The sequence below is a fragment of the Platichthys flesus genome, chromosome 7, assembly GCF_949316205.1.
Source record: "Platichthys flesus chromosome 7, fPlaFle2.1, whole genome shotgun sequence".
NCBI lineage: Eukaryota > Metazoa > Chordata > Actinopteri > Pleuronectiformes > Pleuronectidae > Platichthys > Platichthys flesus.
Genome location: NC_084951.1, coordinates 24,503,079 through 24,527,470, shown reverse-complemented (window position 1 = coordinate 24,527,470; position 24,392 = coordinate 24,503,079). Strand labels below are relative to the sequence as shown.

General features: G+C 47.5%; 1 protein-coding gene across 1 annotated transcript in view; it reads right to left on the bottom strand.

Moving 5' to 3' along the window:
* plxna2 (plexin A2) overlaps window positions 1–24,392 on the bottom strand; it is a 159,298-nt gene that overhangs the window by 77,648 nt on the left and 57,258 nt on the right. Inside the window, exon 4 of the mRNA XM_062391613.1 lies at window positions 14,505–14,639. Within this exon, the coding sequence (XP_062247597.1) occupies window positions 14,505–14,639 (135 nt within the window). The remainder of the gene's footprint in view (window positions 1–14,504; window positions 14,640–24,392) is intronic.

Here is a 24,392-nt window from a genome sequence, read left to right as displayed (position 1 = left end):
CTCTTGGGATGATAAACATGAACTGAACTGAAATTCAGAATGATCTAATTAATATTTCTATATAGACATGGCTTTAGATTTAATCACGAATGCTTGACAACGAGTAGGTAAATTAAATCCATATAAAATGGGGCCCCTCACCCTCATAAATCATATTTCACAGTAATATCTACTTTGAACAGGGTTTCTGCAGATTTTGTTAAATGTCAGACCTTTCAGGAGCTTTTTAAGACACTAATAAAATACATTTATGGCCGATGTAAAGAACGACAGACATGAAGGAATATCAAGAGTCACAGGATTACTTACACCTAAGGTCAAGGAGAAGAAACTCATTCACGTCTTCACTGTAAGTGTCAGTGATTCTTGATATAACCACTTTAACTCCTCAACTCCAGACAGAGACAGTAAGTACACATAGACTTCCTGATCAGGGTGTTTAACTGCAAGTTAACATAATTAAGATCCACCTACAAGTACTTATGACCTAGATATGTTGACGTATTCAAGACAAAGATAAAATTCAGATTATTCAATTTCAGTTGTTTTTCTTACATTTCAAGACCCTGCAGAATCCCTGATTGAAATTGTTTGAATATGCACTTTGTGGTCTGTAACCCCCGCTCTCCCATGGACAACTACACACACACCACACGCCTGCACCAACACGGCTGTGAATTCCCACACGCAGCGTTGGCACCTGGACTGATGGCCAACTGTACGGATTAACAGAAAACTGGGCCGATGGGAAATAAGGACGGTGGAGGACGGAGATTGGAATGTCTCCCAATCTCTTTTTGTGTTTGTGTGTGTGTGTGTATATGTGTGTGTGTGTGTGTGTGTGTCGAGGTTGCTGCAGACGGGAAGATGGGTGGGGGGGAAGTCACAGGGGGACATGAGGCAGCGCAGGGACACAACCTCAGAAATAATGGAGTGAGGGAATCGACCTGTGAGGAGGATGAAAAATCCAACCAGTCAATACAGAGAGGAGAGTATCAATTATGTATGGCTTCAATCGTCTTCTTTTGGGGGGCAAGGAGAGAAAGGGAATAGGTTTAGGGGGCGGGGGGTGGGGGGGGGGGGGGGTTGTGTTTTGATTGTGTGCAAATTTAAGCTCCATTGGTGCAAACAACTTGAAAATGCTCACAAACACTGACAAACAAAGACAAACGCATTGTGGGACATCTGACTTTCAGTGACTTCTGGTTGTGTTTCTCTCTTGCTGCATGTTTCATCCCTAATTCGCAACATTAATGGAAAGCTGTGCCAACAACGACCTTGGCCAAACACCTGCATGGAAGAAAAATACACATATGCTTCGTATTTAAATAACACAACGTCAACTTCTGACACCTGCAGAGGCCTCCAACTACTTTCCAGATCCCGTGTTCATCCTCTTACACACAGGTAAAGATGTGAAGATGGACACTGGTGAGCTAGCTGCGCCCAGTCCAAGTGGCCTCTCCGGTCTCAAGTCCCACTCTGACATTTAAGAGATGGAAACACCGAGCTGTGAATCTGCCTCTGAGTGTTTTTTGGAATGTGTGAGTGTGTGCGCTCATTTGCAAAGACGGCAATAAAAACTGACGCTCACATTCCATCATGAAACATCCGGGTTTAATTAGATTTAACATTATTCCAGTGCCTCAACATCTAATGGAGCCACTTTAAAATACCTCTTATTTTTGCTAAAACAATGCGTGTCTGTGTAAATTAGCCCTTTGCATATGCACATCATGTCGGCTCCAGCACTTCCTGTCTGTCGCTCCTGCTTCGACTCAGACATCATTATAAACCAGGTCCTAATTCAAAAGGTATGGATCGTCTGAACAGCCTCTTCAACACCACATATGACTCATTTGTTCATTAGCAGTGGGTTGAAATCTTCTGGTGTGATGGTTGAAGTAGAGACAGAACGGAGTTGAAGCGTGCTTGACCTGCTGCTGAGGGGGAAGTTATGTATATATAGTGGAATGTGGTTTGTTGAGTGATACTTATAGACTGAATTAACATCTTGTTAGTCACTGAAACACTTAACGCCCCGTCCTTCACTTCCGTCTCTAGACGTCTCTCAATCAGTCCAATCAGAATCTCAACATCTGCTGCCAGACGAGCCCTGAACTCCGGATATTGTCTTTCAATTATCCATGAGACGAAAATGTCTGAATGAGCCCACGTGAAGAAGCAGGATGACAATGTCTGCAGAAGTCACTGCAGGCGAGGAAGCCAAAGGATGCAATGAACAAGAGAAGCCAGACAAAGATATCAATGATCATGTAGAGCTTTTTGGCTTTAAGAGCAGACGCAGGTGGCAGTGTGCTGTGAACGAGAACATGAGATCTCCACATCCCCCCCCCCCCCGAACGCTCCAGAGACAAAGCATCTGGACAATCGGATCCTGGTTCATATCAGAAAACAGCTTTAGATGTACATGCTTTCTCTCCTGTGTGTATTTAATCAAGCTGTATTCCACTGCTTCTCTTTGTCTGTCCCCGTGTCCTGACCGCTTGTCTTTGTGACGCTCCTGTCTTCTGTCCCCGTGTCCTGACCACTTGTCTTTGTGACGCTCATGTCTTCTGTCCCCGTGTCCTGACCGCTTGTCTTTGTGACGCTCCTGTCTTCTGTCCCCGTGTCCTGACCGCTTGTCTTTGTGACGCTCCTGTCTTCTGTCCCCGTGTCCTGACCGCTTGTCTTTGTGAGGCTCCTGTCTTCTGTCCCCGTGTCCTGACCGCTTGTCTTTGTGACGCTCCTGTCTTCTGTCCCCGTGTCCTGACCACTTGTCTTTGTGACACTCCTGTCTTCTGTCCCCGTGTCCTGACCACTTGTCTTTGTGAGGCTCATGTCTTCTGTCCCCGTGTCCTGACCGCTTGTCTTTGTGAGGCTCATGTCTTCTGTCCCCATGTCCTGACCGCTTGTCTTTGTGACGCTCCTGTCTTCTGTCCCCGTGTCCTGCTTGTCTGTGTCCACGCCCGCTCGGCCCTCGTCTCCCAACGGGGACCCCGACTGTCAATGCAGCCCGTAATGAGGTGTATGCTTCAGTCAGCATGTGAGGAGTTAATAAGGAAGCAGCAGAGGCCATCACACATCAACAGGCTTGGGTGTGTGTATGTGTGTGTGTGTGTGTGTGTGTGTGTGTGTGTGTGTGTGTTTGGGGAGGGTGTGAGTGCCGGGGAGCCTCCCTGGCACACTTAAGGCTGTCTGTCGACCAATGGGGGTATTGATTTGGAGGGGGAGGCAGACAGAAATGAATTCTGATCCACAGAGGGACTCCACAGTGCATGTCTGAGTGTGTACGGTTATTTTTTGTACGAGTATGTGTGTGTGTGTGTGTGCATGCATGTGAGCATGTTTGTTCTCTTTGTCTCAGTGTCTCTTCCAGTGCACATGATGTACATACAAATGAAGGGTTTGGTTACACCCCACTGCTCTCAGGGCTGTTGGCTGTGCGCGCACATGTGTGTGTGTGTTGGTGTGTGTGTGTGGGTGTGTGTGTGAATGTTAATTTGTGTACATGTGAAAGAGAGACAGAAAGGGAGGAGGGGCTCTGATAACCAGGCTCAGGTGGCGAGGGACACTTCTGATCTGATCCCAAACTGAGTGTGTATGCATGCATACAAGCTTTTTGTGTGTGCGTGTGTGTGTCTGTTTATATGCATATGCACACATTTGTGTTTAGATGTGTATCACGCATACTCCTCCGCTGTACTTGATACGTTGATGAGAGTTTACAAGTGTTACAGAGGCTGAACGACCTCCTCAGACCCAGTAACTGCGCCTATGATTTAATCCAATTGGGTTCCATGAGAAACACACAGAGACAAAGGCTACGGACAAACATGCTCCTGCAGCGGAGAGAGAATTATTAGATTCGACTATAAAGAAACTCGGTGGGGTGAGAGAGGAGAGAAAGCGCTGCCTGATCTCCAGTGGTGTGTCTGAAAGTGCCTGGCTGTCTTTGTTTGGCAGAGGAGGAAAAAAAAAATCAACATAATGAGCCCAAACTGCCTTTGTGTCTCACTCTCCTCGTCTCTCGTCCCTCTCCGCCCTCTGTCTCCTGCTCCCTCTCATCCCTCGACTCTCAGACAGCTGCTTCTGAGAAGCCAAATTAACTGCTCCCCAGTCGCGTCGGGAAAGTGAGAAATAATTAAGTGTTTTTTCCTCCGAGGTACACGGCTGTTTTTGGTTCCATGCATGAACTTAAAATGTGTGGGTGTAGGTGGCAGTTGTTAGTCCAGCACAAACACTGTTGTGTGTCGTTTTTTCCATCCCCAAACCCCCCCCCCCCCCCACACAGCCCCATCCGTCACTCTGTGGTCCTATCTATTACCAACATGTGATCCTTCTGGCTCATAATATCCGATTTACAAGTCAGCAAGAAGGGCAATATTTCAACAGGCTGTCGGGAGATGCACTGTTTGAATCAGACGCCTTATCTCTGGCCCGTGCTCTTTCTAATATTTTCCCTCAAATATTGCATCAGGAGATATGTTATCCATCACTGCACATTCATCTTCATTCAATGTTTGTCTGTTGGAGTGTGTGTGTGCGTGTGTGTGTAAGTGTAAGCGTGTTCTAGCCCAGTGACGGCAAACGTCCTCTAATATTTCTCACGTCACAGTCCCCTTACGTGAATGTTATCATCTACTTTGAGCTCATTTGATTGGTTCTCTCGACACTGACTGAAATGATTGTAAGAGTAAAGAGAGGATCCGGGGCACACACGTATGAAAGTGGTGTGACATGTAAACAGTGTGATTTACTGACTTCTGTGAGTACATAGATAAATCTTGTTGCCAGCAAGAGTCCGAAGATTTCTGACCTATTTTAACACTGTTGTAACACAAGATTCAGAGTCAGACACACTTCCCAAACCCACAGACACACACACACACACATCATGTATAATACTTCATCCATCACTGGCGCTCAGGCTGACAGCTTTGTCAAAGTGAGCCGCAGGGGAGTGGAGAACGGCATTGTGGGATTGAGTCCTCCCATCGGGCAATGCATTGACAGGAGAGAAGAAAAAAGGGGAAGAAGGAGAGACGAGAAAGGAGTGAAAGAAGCCGGGAAAAAGAGGGGATGTTTTGCACAACCCAAACAGAGAGACAGAGCGAGAGAGAGAGAGAGAGAGTATTATCTCTTCCATTGGGAAGAAGAAAGGATTGTGCTGCCATGGGTATCCCATCAAAAAGCAGCACCTCTCCTGCTGCAGCCTGTTTGCTGAGCCTGGCCTTGTGAAGGACAGACAAAGAGCATATTGCAGCCCTGGAAGCATGACTGCATCACACAGTAACACACAAAAAACACACACATCGACACAGACCGTCTCCTGAGGCTCTGGCAAACTGCAGCAAATGAACCACGGCCCTGGTTAGAGCACACACAGCCACACATGTGCTCAGTGACAAATGCAGGTAAGATTCACACTCGTTCGCCCCTTCAGAGGACAGCCGGCCGGGGTCAGTGAAGTGAGCTGTCAGTCCGTCTCAAACAGGAAGCATCACTCTCAGCCTGAGACCTTCATCTGAACACCTCCACCGCGGGGCCGGGGACTCAGCCTGCTGCCCCCCCCCCCCCCCCCCCCCCGCTCGTGTGTGGGTTCAGCCTCACAACCGACGACTCTACACTTCATCTGGTGATTGCGGCTCCATCTCAGCGCTGAGGAGCAAGGGAACTGACAGATGCAGAAAAAAGAAAAAGAAAAAGAAGACAGGAGACTGGGAGACTTCCAGACATTCACTTTGCTCTTTGCCTGGTTCCTGAAGAACCCTGTCGTGATTCCTTCAACCGGCACTCATGTTTCTCCCTGACACTCTCTGGGCTCTAATTAGGCTTGTAAATAATTATTGCAATTAAAGCCTACAATTAGGAGGAGTGAAGCACAGCCATTAGTTTCACAATAAATGTCATGAGCATTCTGCATAGGCACAGGGAGGAAATAGACCAACGCTGTGCCATTAGGAGGCAGACAGACAGCGAGACCAGGCTGACATGCAGCACTCACAGCTCTTAATTATAGAGCTGATTATTCTGGCAGGATGGCTCTTGGACTGTTCCTCTGGCTCAGAATCACAGTGACAACACACACACGCTCACATGCGCACACACACGAGCCACACACAAATGTATACACGCCTGGCATCGAAGCACTCGTATACACACCTCGTAAAATGAAAGAAAAGAAAATGAGGAGTGATTTTGATCTAAATTCAGCTCCTAAACATCAGTAACACTACATGGACTGAGACTGCAGCTTAATCACAGATTAATTGCGTTGTTTCAAGATAATAAGAGGCTTTAAACCGGTTCAAGGACATGTTTGTTACCCAGGGTGCCTAGAGCGGGGATTTCTGCTCAAGATTGACCACCTCCATTCACATGTAACCTCTATTTATACTTATAATTTCTTGGCGTTACACATTAAACATTCATTCTCCTGCATTCAAACGTGTATTGATCATTTTGAGAAACCCCCCGTGGTTCAGCAATGAAACAAAGGTGCAGCCTGGAGTCTTTCTTTGTGTTGTTTTCCAGGGGCTGTGTTTGTGGGAGCATCAGCTCATGGAAAACTCAGCGAGACTGCAGAGGCATGAGGTGTCAGAGAGTCTAAGGATCAGGTATCCTCTTCCTCATTATCTCATATTATGTCAGAGGGCCAGTGAGCGAGGGGCGGGGGGGGGGGGGGGGGAGACAGCCGTGAGGTCTAAACTGGTATTAAAGGATGAGCAGACACACACTCCATGGAGCCAGACACAAACAAACCCTCCATAGGGTCTCACACATGGATCTGGAAATCCATTCATACTGGACTTGACACTACTGAGTCTATTTGGAAAGCATTGCACCTGAAGCAGACGTCAAGCTACGGGGGGGTTGTTCGCTGACAGCTCCGCAGTCGCCCAGCAAAGTCTACTGGGCGAGTCACTGGATTTAAAGGTTGTTACGAGGCCATGACCTCCTGCTGGGACTTGGGGGTGAAAGTGGGAGAGGGGGGAGGGGTGGAGGGATTGATGGGGGGAACGGGAGGTAAGAGGGTGTTCAGGCGAGGACCTGGGTGCACAGGCTTCTATTAATTAGCAGCTTGATGGAGGCTGACAGGACGTGTGCTGCTATCAAATAATGAGGTTAGGATTGGCCGATGGTTCCAGGGCACAAAACCTGATTAACACTAATCCTGGCTTAAGTCAATTAACAATGCCTGCAAAGGGACTCATGCAAATGAGGAGCCTTTGTTAGGTAGGCTCACGCGGAGCGAGCAAACCGCGGCCGAACATTCAGACGTGTAAAACACGGGCAGATCATGGCTGAACGGGGCGAGGACACTCATATCAGTCATCAGGAGACCCAAAGAGTGGACTTGCAGCAAAATGGCGGTTTATTAAAACATGATTAAACTGAGGGGGGGGGGGAGGCATCTCTAACTGACCCGCTGGGGGACCCCTTCAGTTTGATGAACACATTCAACCCTTGAACTTCCCACAACCCCCCCGACCTCACGCTGCTGAGAGACAGGACGTAAACAGATGGAGAGTACGCGCACACGGAGCATGTATGTCAACACAACATGTGCACACAATCCTCCCAACATCTCTGATCCAGACGACCGTGACGAGGACTAACTTGTTTAGTGGAGAACTTTCTATTCAACAGCTGGAGCTCACATGCTATGACAAATAAATCAATGCGAAATTTAAACAAAACATCTTACAATTTCATCAAGAAACTTCTACATACTGAAAATATATAATTATGGGCAAAGAACAACTTTATCTATAACTTCAACTACACAAAAAACACACGTGAGAAAGAAACGATCACAACTGCAGAAGCTGCAGATTAAGGCCGCTTCACACGGGGGAACAGGGATGAGAGCGGCTTCCGCAGAACGAGGAGCATAATGGCATCATCAATAAAACTGCATGTGCATATTGACAGGGGAATTTATCCTAATTTGTCCAGGTGTCAATATCAAGTAAAGGGAAGCAGCAAAGCATCTCCGGCTGAGTTTCCAAGCTGCAGCTCCCGAGTGCGGATCTATCCAGGGTGGAGTAAAATGCAGATGTGGGGTCCACATGTTTGCATGTTGTCTTCTCACTTCTACTCTTTACAGTTGCCTGGTGTGAGCGGCATCTCTTCATTCCCAGCTGCTCCATATAAAGACGAACCCCATTTGACCCCAGTTGAAGACCTACTTTAGGTACGATCTAGCTTTCTTCATAATTCATGCAGCGCAAAGCCCAACCACAGATTCAACATTCAGGAAGTTATGAGAGATAGATACCTCTTACCTCCTGTGGGACGCAGAGAGGCATCTCACATTCAGAGGAAACAGAGGAGAACATTCAGCGTTCTGGTTTCTGAGCCTCAGCTGGGGGAAATAAAACTCGAGCAGGAGTGAGAGGATTTGCTAAATGAATTCAGCATCTATCACTGATTTCTCTTTCCTCCCGCCTGCAGACTCTTGACGGTGCTGTGCGCTGTAGCGGAGGGGAGTCGAGTTAGAGGGACCATTTGTTGGACGGTTTGAGAAACGCAGAGATAAGGGTCAGAGGTCAAACCCTTGGTCTTGTTCATTCTCTGGTAGCTTCAGGCTAGTCAGGCTGCCCCGAGGCCAGTACGGGGTCATGGGGATGGCGATGGAGCACTCGTTGAGATAGTGGTTGTCAGAAACTAACAAATAGAATAAATAAAGAAGGGGCTCAAGAGAAGGAGATAAAAATAGTTCATTTCCCAGACCTCTTCCTTCCCCTCTGGTTTATTATTCCTCATCCAAGCTACTTCCCGTAAACGTTGACTTATATGATTTAAATAAGAATTGGGCTTCTACAGTGAAAACAAACCCAAACATCCAGGATAACACACAAAATCATGTTTGAATAAGTGGCCTGGACATGAGCCAGTCCAATCTTCTCATTGTGGAGGGTGTAGACAGTAAACACATGAAACAAACAGCTCCAGACCAACATGGCTGCCGGTCGCTTCAAGTCTGTGTGAGCCATAACACCTACAGGGCACAGTGGAAGGCCTGGCCCTAAGCCACCATGTGTTCCGTGGCCATTAACACATGAAACCAGCCGGTTATACACACACCAGAATCCTGCATAATGATGAGCCGGTAGCATGTCAGCTAATCTGAGCCAGGACGAGGTGTGAATGAATCCTATTTCCTCTTGTCTTGATAGGCACTGAACCCATTTCCTCCCCAATCTAACCACACCGGCCAAACAAAGGGTCTGGGGGACAACGGGGGGGGGGGGGGGGGGGGGGGGGGGGGGGTAGGAGAACCAGAGAGCTCTGGGGTGGGGTGGGGGTCGTTGGAGGGAGAGCAGGTTGAGTTGAGGGCCTCAAACAAAAAAAAAGACTTGAAAGAAGAAGAAAGAATTCATGCATGGATTTCAAATTTCACAGCTGAGCACTTGGGAGAAATTGCCAGATTTGAAAAAAATGGGGAGGTCTTCTTTTCTTGTGTGATAATCTGTGAGCTGTAATGTTGCCGCTCCATAGGTGGAGCCGGCCGAGGGAGGGAGGATGGCGAAGGAGGAATTGGAGGTTGTGTGTGTGTGTGTGTGTGTGTGTGTGTGTGTGGGGGGGGGGTAATGTTTACTAAAGAGGAAAGAAGTGTATCGGAGAGTGACAGCAGCACATGGCTGGACGCCTCTATAGGGGGAGGACAGTGTGTGCGTCTGTCCATGAAAGACGAGTCTGTTTTACAAGCCGGGCTCAGTGTCCCTCAGTCGGTCATGCTAGCAAGAATTTCACACTCATCCTTATAAAAGAGACGGCCACTGTGTCACTGGGACCACTGTTAAATCTGCTGAGGTCCATTATGTACTCGTTTGAGCCACAGCCGTAAACCATTACAAAAACCATCAAGCTCCATTACAAAGTCAACAGCCGCCTTCTTCCTTGTGATTTACGTCTGGCATGATAACAAACATACCCGCTTTTATTTTTCTAAGCGTGTGTGTGTGTGTGTGTGTGTGTGTGTGTGTGTGGATGCTTTTATTTATTAAGGTGAAAAACCTTTCCAGACAGAACTAAGGCCTCCGCCACAGGTATCACTTCAAAAGAAGCTTTCAGATGTTAAATCTTGATTGTTCTCCATGAATAATACATCACAGCTCGGGCTCAGCGAACTGGCCACTGACCAAAGCAACCGATATAATGCGGACACTGATTCTCTGCCGTGTGCGGTGGGTGTGAAACCCAGCGGCAGGAACATGCACCAAACACAGAGGGAACGGAAAAACAAGGCCTCGTGATAAACGTTGATAATCCAGACCCCCCCGAAAGACCATTTATCCTTTTGTTCTGCATTGATCGACAATAAAGGCCTGAGGTGTGTAGTCGTTCTGTTTGTCCCTTCACTGGCCTGAACTACCCCCCCTTCAAAAAGCAGAAGAGCACAAGCGCAGAACGTTGAGAGAAGAACACGGTGAGGTCCCATTTTCCGGGAAAAGAGAGAAAGGACTTGTCGGTGAACGGCAAAGTGCTCATGCAAATTCATCCGAGTGAATTTGCATGAGCTGGCAGCAGCTGGTTTAACGATGCTCCAGCTGCCGCTCACATGTGAATCCTCCGTCTACCTGTTGGATTAGAGCCTCTGCTGCAGGCTCAGTGATTCTGCCTGTATGTAAAGTATGGGCTTTCTACAGTAGATAAACCCCTAAAGCCCCCCCCCCCCCGCGCTTCACCGTATGGAGTTTGGGCAGACGCTACGTGGTCCGTACCCAAGTGGGCTTTGTTTGAGCAGAGCAACATGAAGTATTCAGTTTGAAATCGACAGCTTTTGATGCAATATTAAATGCAGTGAGGTGTTTCAGGAATGTACGAGGGATTTTCATATGAGACAGACAAACGAAAAGAGAAGGGACGGGAGACAGGGAGGAGAGGGGAACGTCTGGGAGGCAGCTCAGCTGAATTTCCTGAACCAGCTATCACCCCCCCCCCGCCCATCACTGTGTTTGCCGCCGGGCACTCAGCCTCAGATACCGAAATCGGTGCATTATTTCTCTAAACATAGACGCAGTCGCACACAAAGACTCACACAACATGACTCAAACATGTGATCTGGGAGAAATCCATACATGGATCGGCACACAACCACAGGATGAACAAGGACAGCTGGAAAACACAAAGCCTGCAAAATGAGAATCCTGTGAAAATCCGAAGATAATACCGCAAACATGTTTTCCTTTTTTTTTTTCAATACAGGCACAAAAATGGATATACACAGATGTCTGGAGATAAATCTTGAGATGAAAACCTGCTGTTATGTATTTCAGGACTGTCAGTAATGATACAGCACCCTACAGGAAGACACACACACACAGACACACACACAATCACACAAAGACACACAACTCATTCTGCTCTTGGAGAAGAGGAAGTCACTGAGCCAGGTCTTTTCATCAGTTCCACTGCGCTGACTCGCGTTGGGCAAATTTCACCACGTCGTTAATATGGTGGATGCTGTTGTCATTACATCTACAAAACAAAAGCACCGTTTAACATGGCAGCACCGTGGATCGCATATGAAAGAGCGGGCAGTTAAATATGTTCGGGGACGAGTGAAGGATGGTGTGTAAAAGAGAGAGAGAGAGAGAGAGAGAGAGAAAGAGAGAGAGAGAGAGAGTAAAGTTCTATCACATGACGAGAGATAACTCTGGGTAGGCGTTGGAGTGGAGTAAGAGCCCATCTAGAATAATCTATACATATGCAGTAGGTGTAATCTATACACAGGCGGGCTGAGAGAAAGAGCCTGGATGAAAAGCCTAGCTGAGATCCCAGTTGAATACTGATTGGGAGACTGGTGCCTGCATGTGTCTGTAATTATAGTCTTCTTTTTTTTTTTTTACGTGCACGTGTACATGGGATTTTTTGAGAGCCGGTGTATTATGTCGGTACCTATGCAAATGAAAGCTGAGGGAGAATGTGTGTATATTTGTGTGTGCATGAGAGGAGTGTGTGTCCCTGTGGGTGCCTGTCTGCATGTTTGTATTTACAGAGGCTTCACACATCCCACGAGTCTCAGCCTCGCCGCAACACAACCACACACACAGACACACACACAGAGAGGTGTGAGGGCTGCAGGGAGCACGAGCCCAGGTTCTGGAGCACGGCCTCGGCTCGGTAAATATTCCTCTCTCCACATTTCGGTCTCCCTCTGTCCTCCAGTGTCTGTCTCGTTCCTGCGCTCTCTGTATTCTCTCCTTTCCCACTGTGCCAAACACAGAGGGCCTCTTTGTTATTCAGAGTAGGAAATGCAACTGGAGCCAAATCTGCCCCGGTTCCTGTTTGATATCATCCCTCCTTTGTTCTCGCCGTCTCCCATCACCGTGTGCCTGGCCCTCAGACTGCTTCAGCCAGACACATGGGAACAAGTGGACGCGGTGGGTCTTTGTGATGTCCTGGACGTCCGACTTCCATGTGCAGCTCGAGGTGACATTTAGGTTAACAATGGGAGAGAAAGGTCAAACCGATGATTTTAGCCATTTCCAAGGTGGCTGCGGTGACTTCACAGCTCCAGTGGATTACTGGAAAATGCAGCTCGGTGTCCATTACCACAGAAGCTCAATGTGTCCCCATGGGTAGAGAGAGCGGGTTCATCACAGAGAATACACTTAGTGTGATACACATTAATATGTGCAGTTCCTTCAAGACTCATCAAATAAATGACATTGGAGCAGCCCCAGGCTTTGAGGCTCGCAACATCACAGATTATATTCTAAATAAATCAAATTGCATCCGTCCAGAATCACATATTAAAAAACATGTCGTCTCAGCTGACACATTTATTAAAGAAGGGGCTGAATGAGCAGCGCGGCCACGTTGAATCCCAGTCCTGCCACTGTGTCAGGTGCAGCTCCCAGTCTAACTATAGCTGCCTCCTTGAACATGCAGGGCAACATCCCCAGAGCAGTTGAGAGCGTTTCAGTATGTGTGTGTCTGTCTGCTCCCACCCCCCCCCCCGGAGAGAAGACAGAAGAGTCGAACCCGCTGAATACTAATAATATTCACCAACATCACTTCTCATTCAGATGACTAGCAGTTATGAGCTCAACATCAAAAGCGCGTTTCATCCACGGAATAAGAAGGAATAAAGGATTCGGTAAATATGTGAAAATAGACTTTAGAATCAGAACAAACTCTCCCCAGCATCCCCAGCATCCCTAGGCCTGGCAACAGAGTCCTCATCCCACCATCAGATACGCGGGGGTGGTGGCAGGGCTGGTGCACGGAATTGGTAGATTGGGATTTTTATTCTGGAAATATTCATAAAAACACAAATAAGTGTATAAGGAGATAAATCCCAGGGAGGTGATGGAGAACAGCCAATCCTGGATTAATATGTGAAACCAAAACCAACCGGATCTAAAGTTAACAATGTCACAAAGAAATGTCATGAATATACTACTGATACTTATATACCAGTAGTATTATTAAGGACTGAGCTCTTACTGGTCGTTTTAATAGTTTTACTCTCTCAGCAGTCGAGCGACTGAAACTGAGCAACTTCCTGTTTTCCCTTTTTGTTTTTACTAATCCTTCCGCAGCACGGTAAAGTTTTAGTCCCACTCGCTGAGGGGACGGAACCCAACAGTGGATGTTTGCTCCTCTCCCGGCAGTGGACACCAGCGTCTCACCAGCTCCTTCACACCTCACCACAGCCCACCTGGGAGCTCCGGCCAGCCAGTGGTTGAGTGTGTTAAAAGCAGCGATAAGGAGAGAGGACGACCATCTATCACCTTGCACGTCTTCAGTCTCCAGGGCTGCCCCCCCCCCCTGCAGCTGCTCCTCTTCTCCTCCTCTTTTCATCACTTTTCTTCCTCTCCTTCTCGTCTCCTCACCTCTACTCTCCCGTAGTGTCCCCTTCCACCCTCGCCTCCTCATCTCCCCCTACTTGGTATGTCAGTTGCGTTGACGCCTATCAGCCTCTCCCCACCTGCCCCACAAGGCTGTGTCACTTCGTTAGAAATGAAATGAAAGGATGACCTTGCGCTCCGTCTCTCTTTCTCTCCACGAGTGTCTCTCTTTACTCGTTCTAAGTCACGCACTCCTCCAGCTGTCCGTCTCTACCTCATCACTCTTCCTCCCATCCTCCTCTGCCTCAGCCATCTCCGACCAACCAACCAGCCGAGAAGTGCCCTTCATCTCTCTGCCTCTCGTTTGTGCCTTGTCTCTTCCTTCTTTCCTCCTCCCTGCCCTCATTGTTCTTCTTCATTATCAAACGCTGTCACAACGTCCCCTGCTGTGCCACCTGGGTTATTTATAGCTAACAGAGGGTGGTAATGGTGGTGATGTTGAGAGCTGGGCCGCCCTGCTGGAGTGCACACACACACACACACTCATAAACACACACTTTGGCTTGCATTTAAACATACGTGCGCTCACACACACACACACACAGACACACACTTAAACCATCCATCTTCACCCACAAGGGCACGTATACGTTCAGGGATCAGCAGCTTTTTGGTCTGTGCCTCGGGGACACCTACCTGTCTCTCAGACATGACGTAGAGGGAGTTGCGGTCCAGGGAGAAGGCCATGTCCCGCAGGATCGGGCCGCCGTCCTTGATGACCGATATCGTCTCGTACTGGACGCCGCCGTGAGGAGGCCCGTCCACTCGAATCTGCAAAACACAAGAAGCAACCAGGTCAATGATTGCTATTTATATCAGCGTGACAGCAGGGGAAGCAAAAAACAGACGAGGACTGATTGACAGGGATGACAAGCGCGGGTCAAATAGGATTTGCAAAACTATTTATCATTGTCATCTCAGGCGGGGGGGGGGGGGGGTACTACAAGAGGGCTGACTGAACAGAAATCTGCAGAGGAACAACTACTTGGTTTTCAAGCGCTTTGTATTTATTGCCAGAAATGTGTGCCACTCGTGTTATTACATGACGTGGGCCCTCTGTGGTCCCGAGCAGGATGAGGTTACAAAGACCGTGAGGAATCATCTGCTGGTATTATTGGACCTCTGTGAAACCTTAGCTCTGTTTTTCTTGTCCTGTTTCTCCTGATGAATGATGTTTTATAACGTGAGGCTTTGAACCCGAGGCCAGGACCACCCTCACAACGAAGGATTCTAATGACTTCTCCCAGCGGCGTGACCCTCCCTGACCTCTTCTTTTCTTTTTTATTCATCAGATCCTTGCGGCCAGAGAACGTAACCAGGGCAGTAAATCCTGAGCGGTGGCATGGGCTGCTCGTGACGCAGGGCGTGAGAGATGTCTCCCCGATGTCACATGTCACTGGACCCTCCTCCCCCCCCAAGAAAGCTGATGGCTCTATCATCTGTCCATCCCCGCCTGCTTCACTCCGCCCAAACATTCATCTATCCATTCAGATGGTGACAGCATCAAAGAGCAGCCAGACTCTCGATAAAACATCACAGAGGGGAAAGTCAAGGTCACATGTCTGTCAGGAGAAGATGAACTGGGCACGCGGGAGGAGGGTATGCGGGCAAATGTTCATACACACACACACACACGCACAGACATACAGACACACTGGCCTTTGTGTTTGTATGCATGTGTCAAATGGCTGGATGGTCAAGCAATAAAAATGAGATGTAAGTTCACACAAGGCCCCTCGAGCTTTGCCTTCAAAGCTTGAGGGTTAGCCGGGTACACGACAGCAGGCAGGGCACTCGAGGAGCCGAGCTCAAAGTGGTGGAGTCTTTGAGCTCGGCTCCTCTGACCTACGTCTGACCTTGGCAGGCTAATCCAAACACGCAAAACGGGACATATGTGAAAACCATATGTAGGATTAGAAAGGCAGGATGTGGGGTCCGTGCCAGTCTTCATCTGGTAAGTGACACTGCAGTGTGGAGGGAGACCAGTGGACGGCTAGCCCTGCGTTGTTCTGTTCACCCCTGTGACAGTGTGGTTGTCGTGGCGTGCGTGCGCGTGCATGTGTGAGTTTGTGTGTGTATGCGCCCCCCCAGGAGCGGTCTGTCACACTGTGATATGTGTCCGAGCAGGCTGCCACCAGGGATCACAAGATAACCCGACCTTCCCCCTGCAAGCCTGCAGTTCATCTGAATCAGATCGCTATCACACAGCCTCTCACCGCCATCCAGGGGCCTCTACAGTCACATTAGGTAACACACACACACACACACAGACACACACAAGTGTCCAAAACAAAGCCTCTGCAGTCCAGTGCAGGAGCGAAACACTTATAGCTACACACTACCAACAAGGTTACAACAACACACCAGGCGGATTACTAACTGTGCTTTTACACAAACACGTTTAATCAGAAAAATGTGCACGGAGATAAAAGATGAACGTCTTTATCCATTTGCTTCTTTTCAAGACTCTTCATTCTCAACCATTCAGGCTCATAGCTCACACACTGAGAAAATGGCATCGACATTACTGACATCCGAGCACTCCAGACACACACACACACCCACACAACCACACACAACCACACACACAACCACACACACACAACCACACACAACCACACAACCACAGCCAGTTGCTTTTCACATCAAGGGGCTGTTTTTCTTTAGTAGCTCTAGATCTTCATATATGCCACATTCACACGTACGCAGACATAAACACACACACACACACACACACACACACACACACACACACACACACACACACACATCGCTGTAAGGGAGAAAGGAAATGTGAGCAGGAGTGTGAGGTGAAGGTCTTTGCAGGACAGGCTCCCTTCTGGGTGGGCAAATGAGACAAAATATTAAGAAAGGGAAATAATTTGGCTAAAAACATCCTTTTTATCTCACTCCCACACGATCATTCTATCGTTCTATCATCGTACCAACGGAGTAAATGACTCTCAGGTCCCAAACATCCATCTCCTCAGCATCGCTTTACTTCAACCTTTAACCCCCCCTCTCAGGTACTTAAACCGATCCTCTCTCCGCCCCATTTGACCCTGCATTATTTATCAGGCTGCAGGAGAAGGCTGTTAACAGGTTGGATTCATACCCTCAAGCCCCTGTGACACTATCCCTACCACTCTATTTTAGGAGGACCCATCCATCCCTGGTGCCCCAGAGATCCGTCCCTGCTTTGGCCTGGTCTAACAACCCCCCCCCCTACATTTCAACACCTAAACCATTAGCTAACCTGTTTCTATCACCAGAAGCTGCAACTGAGAGAAGCGAGGGGGGGGGGGGGGGGGCAAAGCAGGGTGAAGATGGATGAGTGTTGAAAAACATTATACATGCCCCTCGGGGGGGAACCAGGGACTTTGTAGTTGATATTTGTGAAATGAAACATCAGTCTAACCTTGAATAAAAAAAAAAAAAACTACTTAAATACTCAGGTACTTAAAAAGCTGAGGTTTAGATTCATGGACAAAACCTCATCGGGGGGGATTTGAGGCTACGAGTCCATATACCAACACATTCAGACCGACACACAGAACCATTGTGAACTGCGCCTGGAGAACGAGGCACTGAAGTAAACATCCCCAGGCGTCATCCGGAGAAACACTTCTACAGCTACGTATAAATCCTGGAGCACAGTTTCTAAATCCAAAAGCCTTTCACAGCTTCTGAATAACTTCACACACGTTTTCCTTTTTCCAGTACAACAGCATTTGTCCTGTGTGTATGTTAATATCCATTATACATCATTTCCTGTTTAAATCAGAACTCAAGTATCGTTAAGGTTCATTTAGGATTTATATAAGAATTGAAAGGATTTTCTCTTTCTTTAACATTGTGATGTGGGTGTTTTTAATGCCCTGTTCATACATTGCCCAGGTCTGTTGGGCCTTGGTGGACGTATGTGTCATTCTACTTTAAATTAAGCCAAGTCAAGTCCTACAGTGATTGTTTGTTTCATTTGTAATTATATGATCAGTTTTCTCCACAAGTTTGGGATGAATATTTGTGTCTTGTTTGTCCTGAAACAAGTCGTCATTGTGTGTTTTAGATCTGAGATAGTCCAAGAAGTTTTCGTCCTACATCACGTTGGTCTTCTCAAATCAGTGAAGACATCACATGGCTGCTCAGACTGGACAAATGTTCTCAATCAAACGTTTGTTGCATTTTCTAAAAGAAAGTTCACAAGCTTCAGAAGAAACTGGATTAAAAAACGTAACTTTTTGTTTCTGTGCACAAACTTTGTGTCACAGCACCTCGTCGGGGTTGAGCGGCGGACGTGGTTGGAGGCATTTAGCCGACGGGGAAGCCGTGGCAGTGGCATCAGAGGCCTCTCTTTGTGGCCACAGGGGCCTGTGCCAGCGGGGGGGTGGTGCTTTTGATCAGATCTAGGTGTAAGCACCCTGCAAAAACGTTTTGAAGACTGACCAAACTCCCATTCAAATTGCCCATCTCCCTCTTCCTCTCTCTGTCCTCTCTCACTTGGTCTCACTGGGTTTGAACACCGTGCCAGACACTGGATCCCCGGCCCTGTGTGAGTGTGTGTGTGCTGAGTGAGAAGTGCTGAATAAATCCAGGAGTGTAAAAAGTGCTTTAAATGTGTTTTTTTTTCGGTGCATTGTGGATGCTGCTGTCCGGAGATAGACGAGAGAGGAAAGGCCTCAACTGCATCTAAAATAAAATTCCTGCTTTTATATTTAGTTTTAAAAAACATGTTAGAGAAGAAAAACAACATGAGGGATGATTTTCAGATTTGGTCTCTGTGTTACAACTCGTCTCGGAGTGTTTGCTCGACATTAGCAACTCCATGTCTGAAGAATGCCCCCCCCCCACGCTAATGACCACAGCTGCTAACTATTACCTGAGCGCTGCTTTCTTTTCAGATTTGGACAGAAAAAGCAAAAGGCTATTTTCAAACCTTGGCCTTGAGGGAGGTTAGTGTTTCTGAAACAGGACACACATACACACACACACACACACACACACACACAGGTGGCTGCCAACACCAATACGGATACATCTCAGGGTCGACTTTATTTAACCACCATGTTTTAGCAAGCCGAGCAGCCTTAAAAACCAGGCATGGGAACATTTTACCGAACCGCATTGTGCAGCACACGCCAAACTACCATCCTGTACCAGAATAGGATTAAACCAAATTGTGGGACGTCCCCCCTACACCTTGTACGAGAATAGAATAATAGGTATTGGGTTTTTTTTGGGGGGGGGGGGGGATTTGAAGAGGAGAGAAAAAGAGAGCGAGACTGAAAGTTGGAGTCTCTGAGTAACCTTTCTTGCAGCTATCTCCTGTATCTGCGCTAATCCAGTTCAACAGTCTTGGGTGTCGGAGTGATAGGCACTGGCTTTATCTGCCTGATCCCATGCACTGGATCAGATCTCACATCGCCGCCGCCGCCGCCGTCGCACTCGTTCCCGCTCTCCCTCCGTACGCTGACCTGTCCTCAGAGACGCCGAGCGGTGAAGACACAGGTCAGAGGGATCCCACAATGACCGTGATAAACCTTATCCAATCAAACCCAATTCGTCTGATGGGACCAATCTCGGGCTCAGTTAATGGCCTTGAATTTGATGTCGGGAGATTGGAGATTGGTTGGTACCTTGGGCCAGATGACAGGTGACAGATTGATGACGGCATTTTAAGAGCCAGTGAAGCTTGTCAGGAGGCTGGAGAGCTTTTTTGTATCTGTGTGTGTGTGTGTGGGGGGGGACTCTGTACATGCAGTTCTCTTCTTCCTTGAACCCTTTCTCATTTCAGAGTGTTTGCATGTTTTTAACCCTAACCGAGTCAGATTTACATTTAGCCTCAGCCTGGAAATTCACCATCGTGTCCTATATTCCTAAATAACAAATATTTGGACTCTGGACTCCAAATCCATCTTCTTATTTCCTGAGCCCCGATGCATGGGCTCTTTGTGATGGTATTTATGTAGACACATGTACTGTATGTGAGTGTGAGTATGTCGTGCTACATGACAGAGTGAAAGAATGGTGGCACTGCGGTGGTGTGTGGTTGTGCTGATGGATCCACTGTCCATCCGACTGGAGACAGACACAAGTGAAACAGACCAGTTCTTCCTTATTTCCTGACGGACATATATAAATATATATATATATGAATACGAACATATGTCCATATATTCCCAGCTCTTGCAGCAACCTAAATGAGCTCACACACACATGACCACAGATACAAATCCACTGGCTGCATTCGACAGCCTGCAGAACACTGTGTACCAGCCGGGCTCACTGTCTCTATCTCCTCGCATCTATGTCTCGGAAACCCAGCTTGAGATGTGGCAGACTGCTATTGTATTTCTTCACTTCAGGTGGAATGGATACAGGCTATTCAGCAGCCTCTGTGTGAGAGCGTATGTCTCTCGCTCTCTCGCTCTCTTCCTCCACGCACAGGGGGGAAAACACGGAGGCTCTCTCCGCCTCGATAATGCATCTAATCCATCAGGGTGTCAGGCTGAAGAACTCTGGTGTCAGTAGCGGGAGGCATGTAGAAATGTGCTGTGTATATGTGTATGTGTGTGATGGCTCCCACCGGCCCAGCACGCCGTCTCTTTTGTTCCCGCTGCCGCTCTACGATATAAGCTCCCATAAAGCTGCATGTTAGCCTGCCTGCCTGTATGCGCTATGTGTCACTTCCCATCGGACAGACCAGGGCTGGAGGAGTCTCTCTGTGTTGATGGAGGAGAGGAACATGAGGGGAGACAGGAGGCGAGGGGGGGGGGGGGGACAAGAGGACAGATGTAGGATTTGGAAGAAAAGGTAAGCGAGGAGACAAAAGGAGAACGAGCGCTCTGGAGGGGCAAATGGTAGAAACATAAAAAAAAGAAAAGACCGCTCTCACTCCTCACGTGTGTAATTCTCTCCCTAACCTGCGCATCTGGTGGCAGTACTGTATATCTGCTAAAACGACCTGAGCCTTAGTCAATACCAGGGGCCAATTACTTCATATTTTTGGCCAGGCACCATAAAGCCTATTGATTTGCCTCCCTGCTCCGTGTACAGAGCAGTTAACCCTCTCCTGTCTCACCATCTCTCCTCATCTCACACAGGAGACTAAACCCGACAAATCACAAGTCATGTCCTTTCACACTACCGTTTTTTCTTTTGTGCTTTTCCTTTTTCATCGATCATCGTTGAATATCAAAGAGCAAACCAGTTAAACCGATTTCCATTAGCAAGTAATCTCGCAACATCCATGTCTCCAATCGCCCTCTCCGAGACTCACTTAGCTCCTTTTTAGCTCTGTGATATTCCCGTTCCTCTCGGTCACATAACTCACAAACCCTAAACATGATTATATCAGCACTTTTCCCCTGTTTGCCCCCGAGTCCAAATAGATTCCAGATTCCGCGGCATGCATTAGAGGTCTGTGGTGGGATGAGATCAGGCCTCCACTCTAATCAGCCCAAACACATATATTAAGCAGAGCAGCACAATATGAGGCCTATATTTAGCTCCACATTAAGACAGTGAAAAGCGGCCAGCGTGCTGCTGGTGGACTCGAGCCAACGAGGTTCAGGAGCAGCAGAAAATAACAAAACACAACCGGGATGTGGGATGTGGTGGGAGGGCTTTTCTGCTTAGCCCTCAAAAGTGCTGCTCGCCAGCTCGGAGAAGCCACGGAGTTCTGTTAACTGACACATGAATGTTGAGAGAAAAATGATTGTATACACAAAGCACCACCACAGAAGGTTTTTACTTCACTGGCCGACCTGGCTGCAAGGAGGAGGCAGAGAGAGGAGCTGAGAGAAAGACAGATGAGGTGGATTAAACACACACACACACACACACACACACACACACACAAAAGGTTGTCTTGAAATGTGGGAAAGAAAATTGGCAAAGTGCAAAGAGGAGGTGAGAAAGAGGAGTCAGCAAAGACGCTGCGGCATTCACAGCTCGACCCCGGTGATGAAAACTATTCAGTCCATGTCGAGGGTTTAATACGCAGAGAGCATCACCACCAACAAAAGAACGCGTGCTTTACACACACACACACACGAGCGCTCACGTTTATATTTAACAACTCCATTTCATCAGCACAAAGTAGCAAATAACTCCTCACAAAAGCCTGACTTCTAATAATGGAGTCTTTTCTCCAGGGGAAATTATGTTCCAGAGGTGAGGCACTCGCTGTGATGATGCACGCCGGAGAAGAAGAAGGAGGATCTGCGCTTTCTTCACGCGAGTAAATAAAGCGAGGGACAAAGCAATCACTACAACTGTTACAGTGCAGTACACACAGCAGCTGCAGTGATCGTTAGACAAAAGTTATTACGGGGGGAATGTCAAACAGCCTGAACCACAGGAAGAATATCACACCTCCTGTTTTCTCCCTCGCCGTGCTTCAAAGTAGATCACACAGATATGAGGAATCAAACAGTATCTCAGAAAAGGTTCAGGTGAGGGGCAAATTAGCTGAAATTGTTTCAATTTCTCCCACCGGATTTGCCAGGTTTTAAATGTGGGACAAGATTGGCAGCAAGGAGAGAGATACGAGGGAATTATAGCCAGCGGGAGCCGCATGGCAAATGAGGAAATAAGAGCACTTCACTCTGCACATATAACACCTGTGATGTAAAGTGTGAGAGCTTGAGGAACGCTGCTATAGGTTTCAAGCTGTGGTGGATATTACTGAGATGTATTTGCATTAGACGAGTGAGCCTGCTCCTGATGAATGTATAATGTTGCTGTAAGGGTTTGACACTCAGAGTCTTCATCAAGGCCTCGTTAATGTGAGCTATCTATGACATGAGATTGACCCATTACAGACGAGCATGAGGAAGGTAATGAGACTCGAGTCTGAAGCCGCCCGGGGAGAAGCAGCACATGTGAAGAAAGGAGCCATATAAGGGTAATGGGAGATGAGAGGGAAGCTGTACATTAAAAAGAAATGTCTCACCATCATTCATCGATCGACTATTGACCATTAACAACCGAGATTAGTCTGTTTTGAATGGATGAATGTGTGCGACATTTTTTTTTATATTAAAGGTTCAGTGTGTGGGATTGAGTGACCTCTAGTGGTAAAGTTGCAAGTTGCAGCTAAATACAAAATAAAGAGCTCATTCTAGGGTAAAGAAAACAATCATTTATACAATTTACATGAAAAACACGAGTGAAATCATCACTGGGATTATTTCATATTCAATTTGTGCCAATAGAACTCTTTAACATAATCGTACACACTGAACCTTTAAGAGGTTCACTTGAACTTGATCCAGAACACTTAGTGCAAACAGCAGTGACATCACACACCTGCAGTGCTGCTGTGAACAGAGTAAAACAGACAAACAGGCCAATAAACAGTGTTTCCCATTAATTATCTACCTCGACTGCGGGGGGGCCACCAGAGTGTTAATTTGTCCCACCACCGTTTCATAATGATCCTAATGTTTGTCAACACCTCAGAACACAAACACAGTGGTTGGTGCTGTTGCGTCATCGTTAACCTGGTGTCGCTCGCTCGCCCTCTTGTCCCCGGGAGAACTCCTGCCGTGTCAGTAGGCCCGTCAAAACATCCATAAAGTTTTAACCGCCCATTGGCAGGCAGGCAGACCTCAGTGGAACAGCTGCTCTTCTAAATCCAGTGAAGAAAGTCTACTCCATGCTTCAAGGAAATGTGCCAAGGGGTTAATCTAGTGACAGTCTACTAACTGTGAGAATGGGAAAGGTCCCCCGCTACAGTGCTGAGCCTTGGGAAGCACGTCTGTTTATGAAACTGTTTAAGAAAGTATTTATTGTCATTTAATGCTAAATCTGTTATATATATATAAATCACCACCAGGCATTCATTCGGGGTCACCTGTACACCCGCTCATCGAGTGAGCCAAACATTATTCAAACACCAGAAAGAGGACAAAGCCGATCTCAGTGACGTGTGTTTACTCAGAATTGTGCCAATAACCAAACACTTCTCAGAAGCAGCAGCTTCGAAGATGAATGCCTCATTGATGAGAGGTCGGGGGGGGGGGGGGGGGGGCAGTCGGAGTGACAGAAAGCCACTCGAGTGAAGGGAAGCATCAGGGAACAAGTCGAACTGTGAAGCGGACAGGACACAACAGCAGAAGAACACTTCCACTTCCTTGAGTCCAGAGCAGAAATGTGATGCTGTGGTCGTCACGGGCTCAAACCACCGGGGCCGCTGAAGAAAAGAAAAACACAACTTGGTCTGACGAATCTGCTGAGGTGGCAGACGGGTCAGATGAGCAGGCTTGTGGTGGAGTACTGACGTAGGGGTATGTTTTCTTTCCACACTTTCAGCCCCTCATCACAAATGAATTATTGCTTCAATGAACAATCAACTCAACCAGGAGCAGAAACTCAAAAGGACCATTTTCAACATCCTGCAGAATCCATCCAAAGACGCACTACCCATTACTAATAAGGTGTTCTTAAAAAAAGAGTTTGGTGATTGTGTATAACATCATAACATGGATATATATTTATAGAGAGAAAGAATAGCCCAGG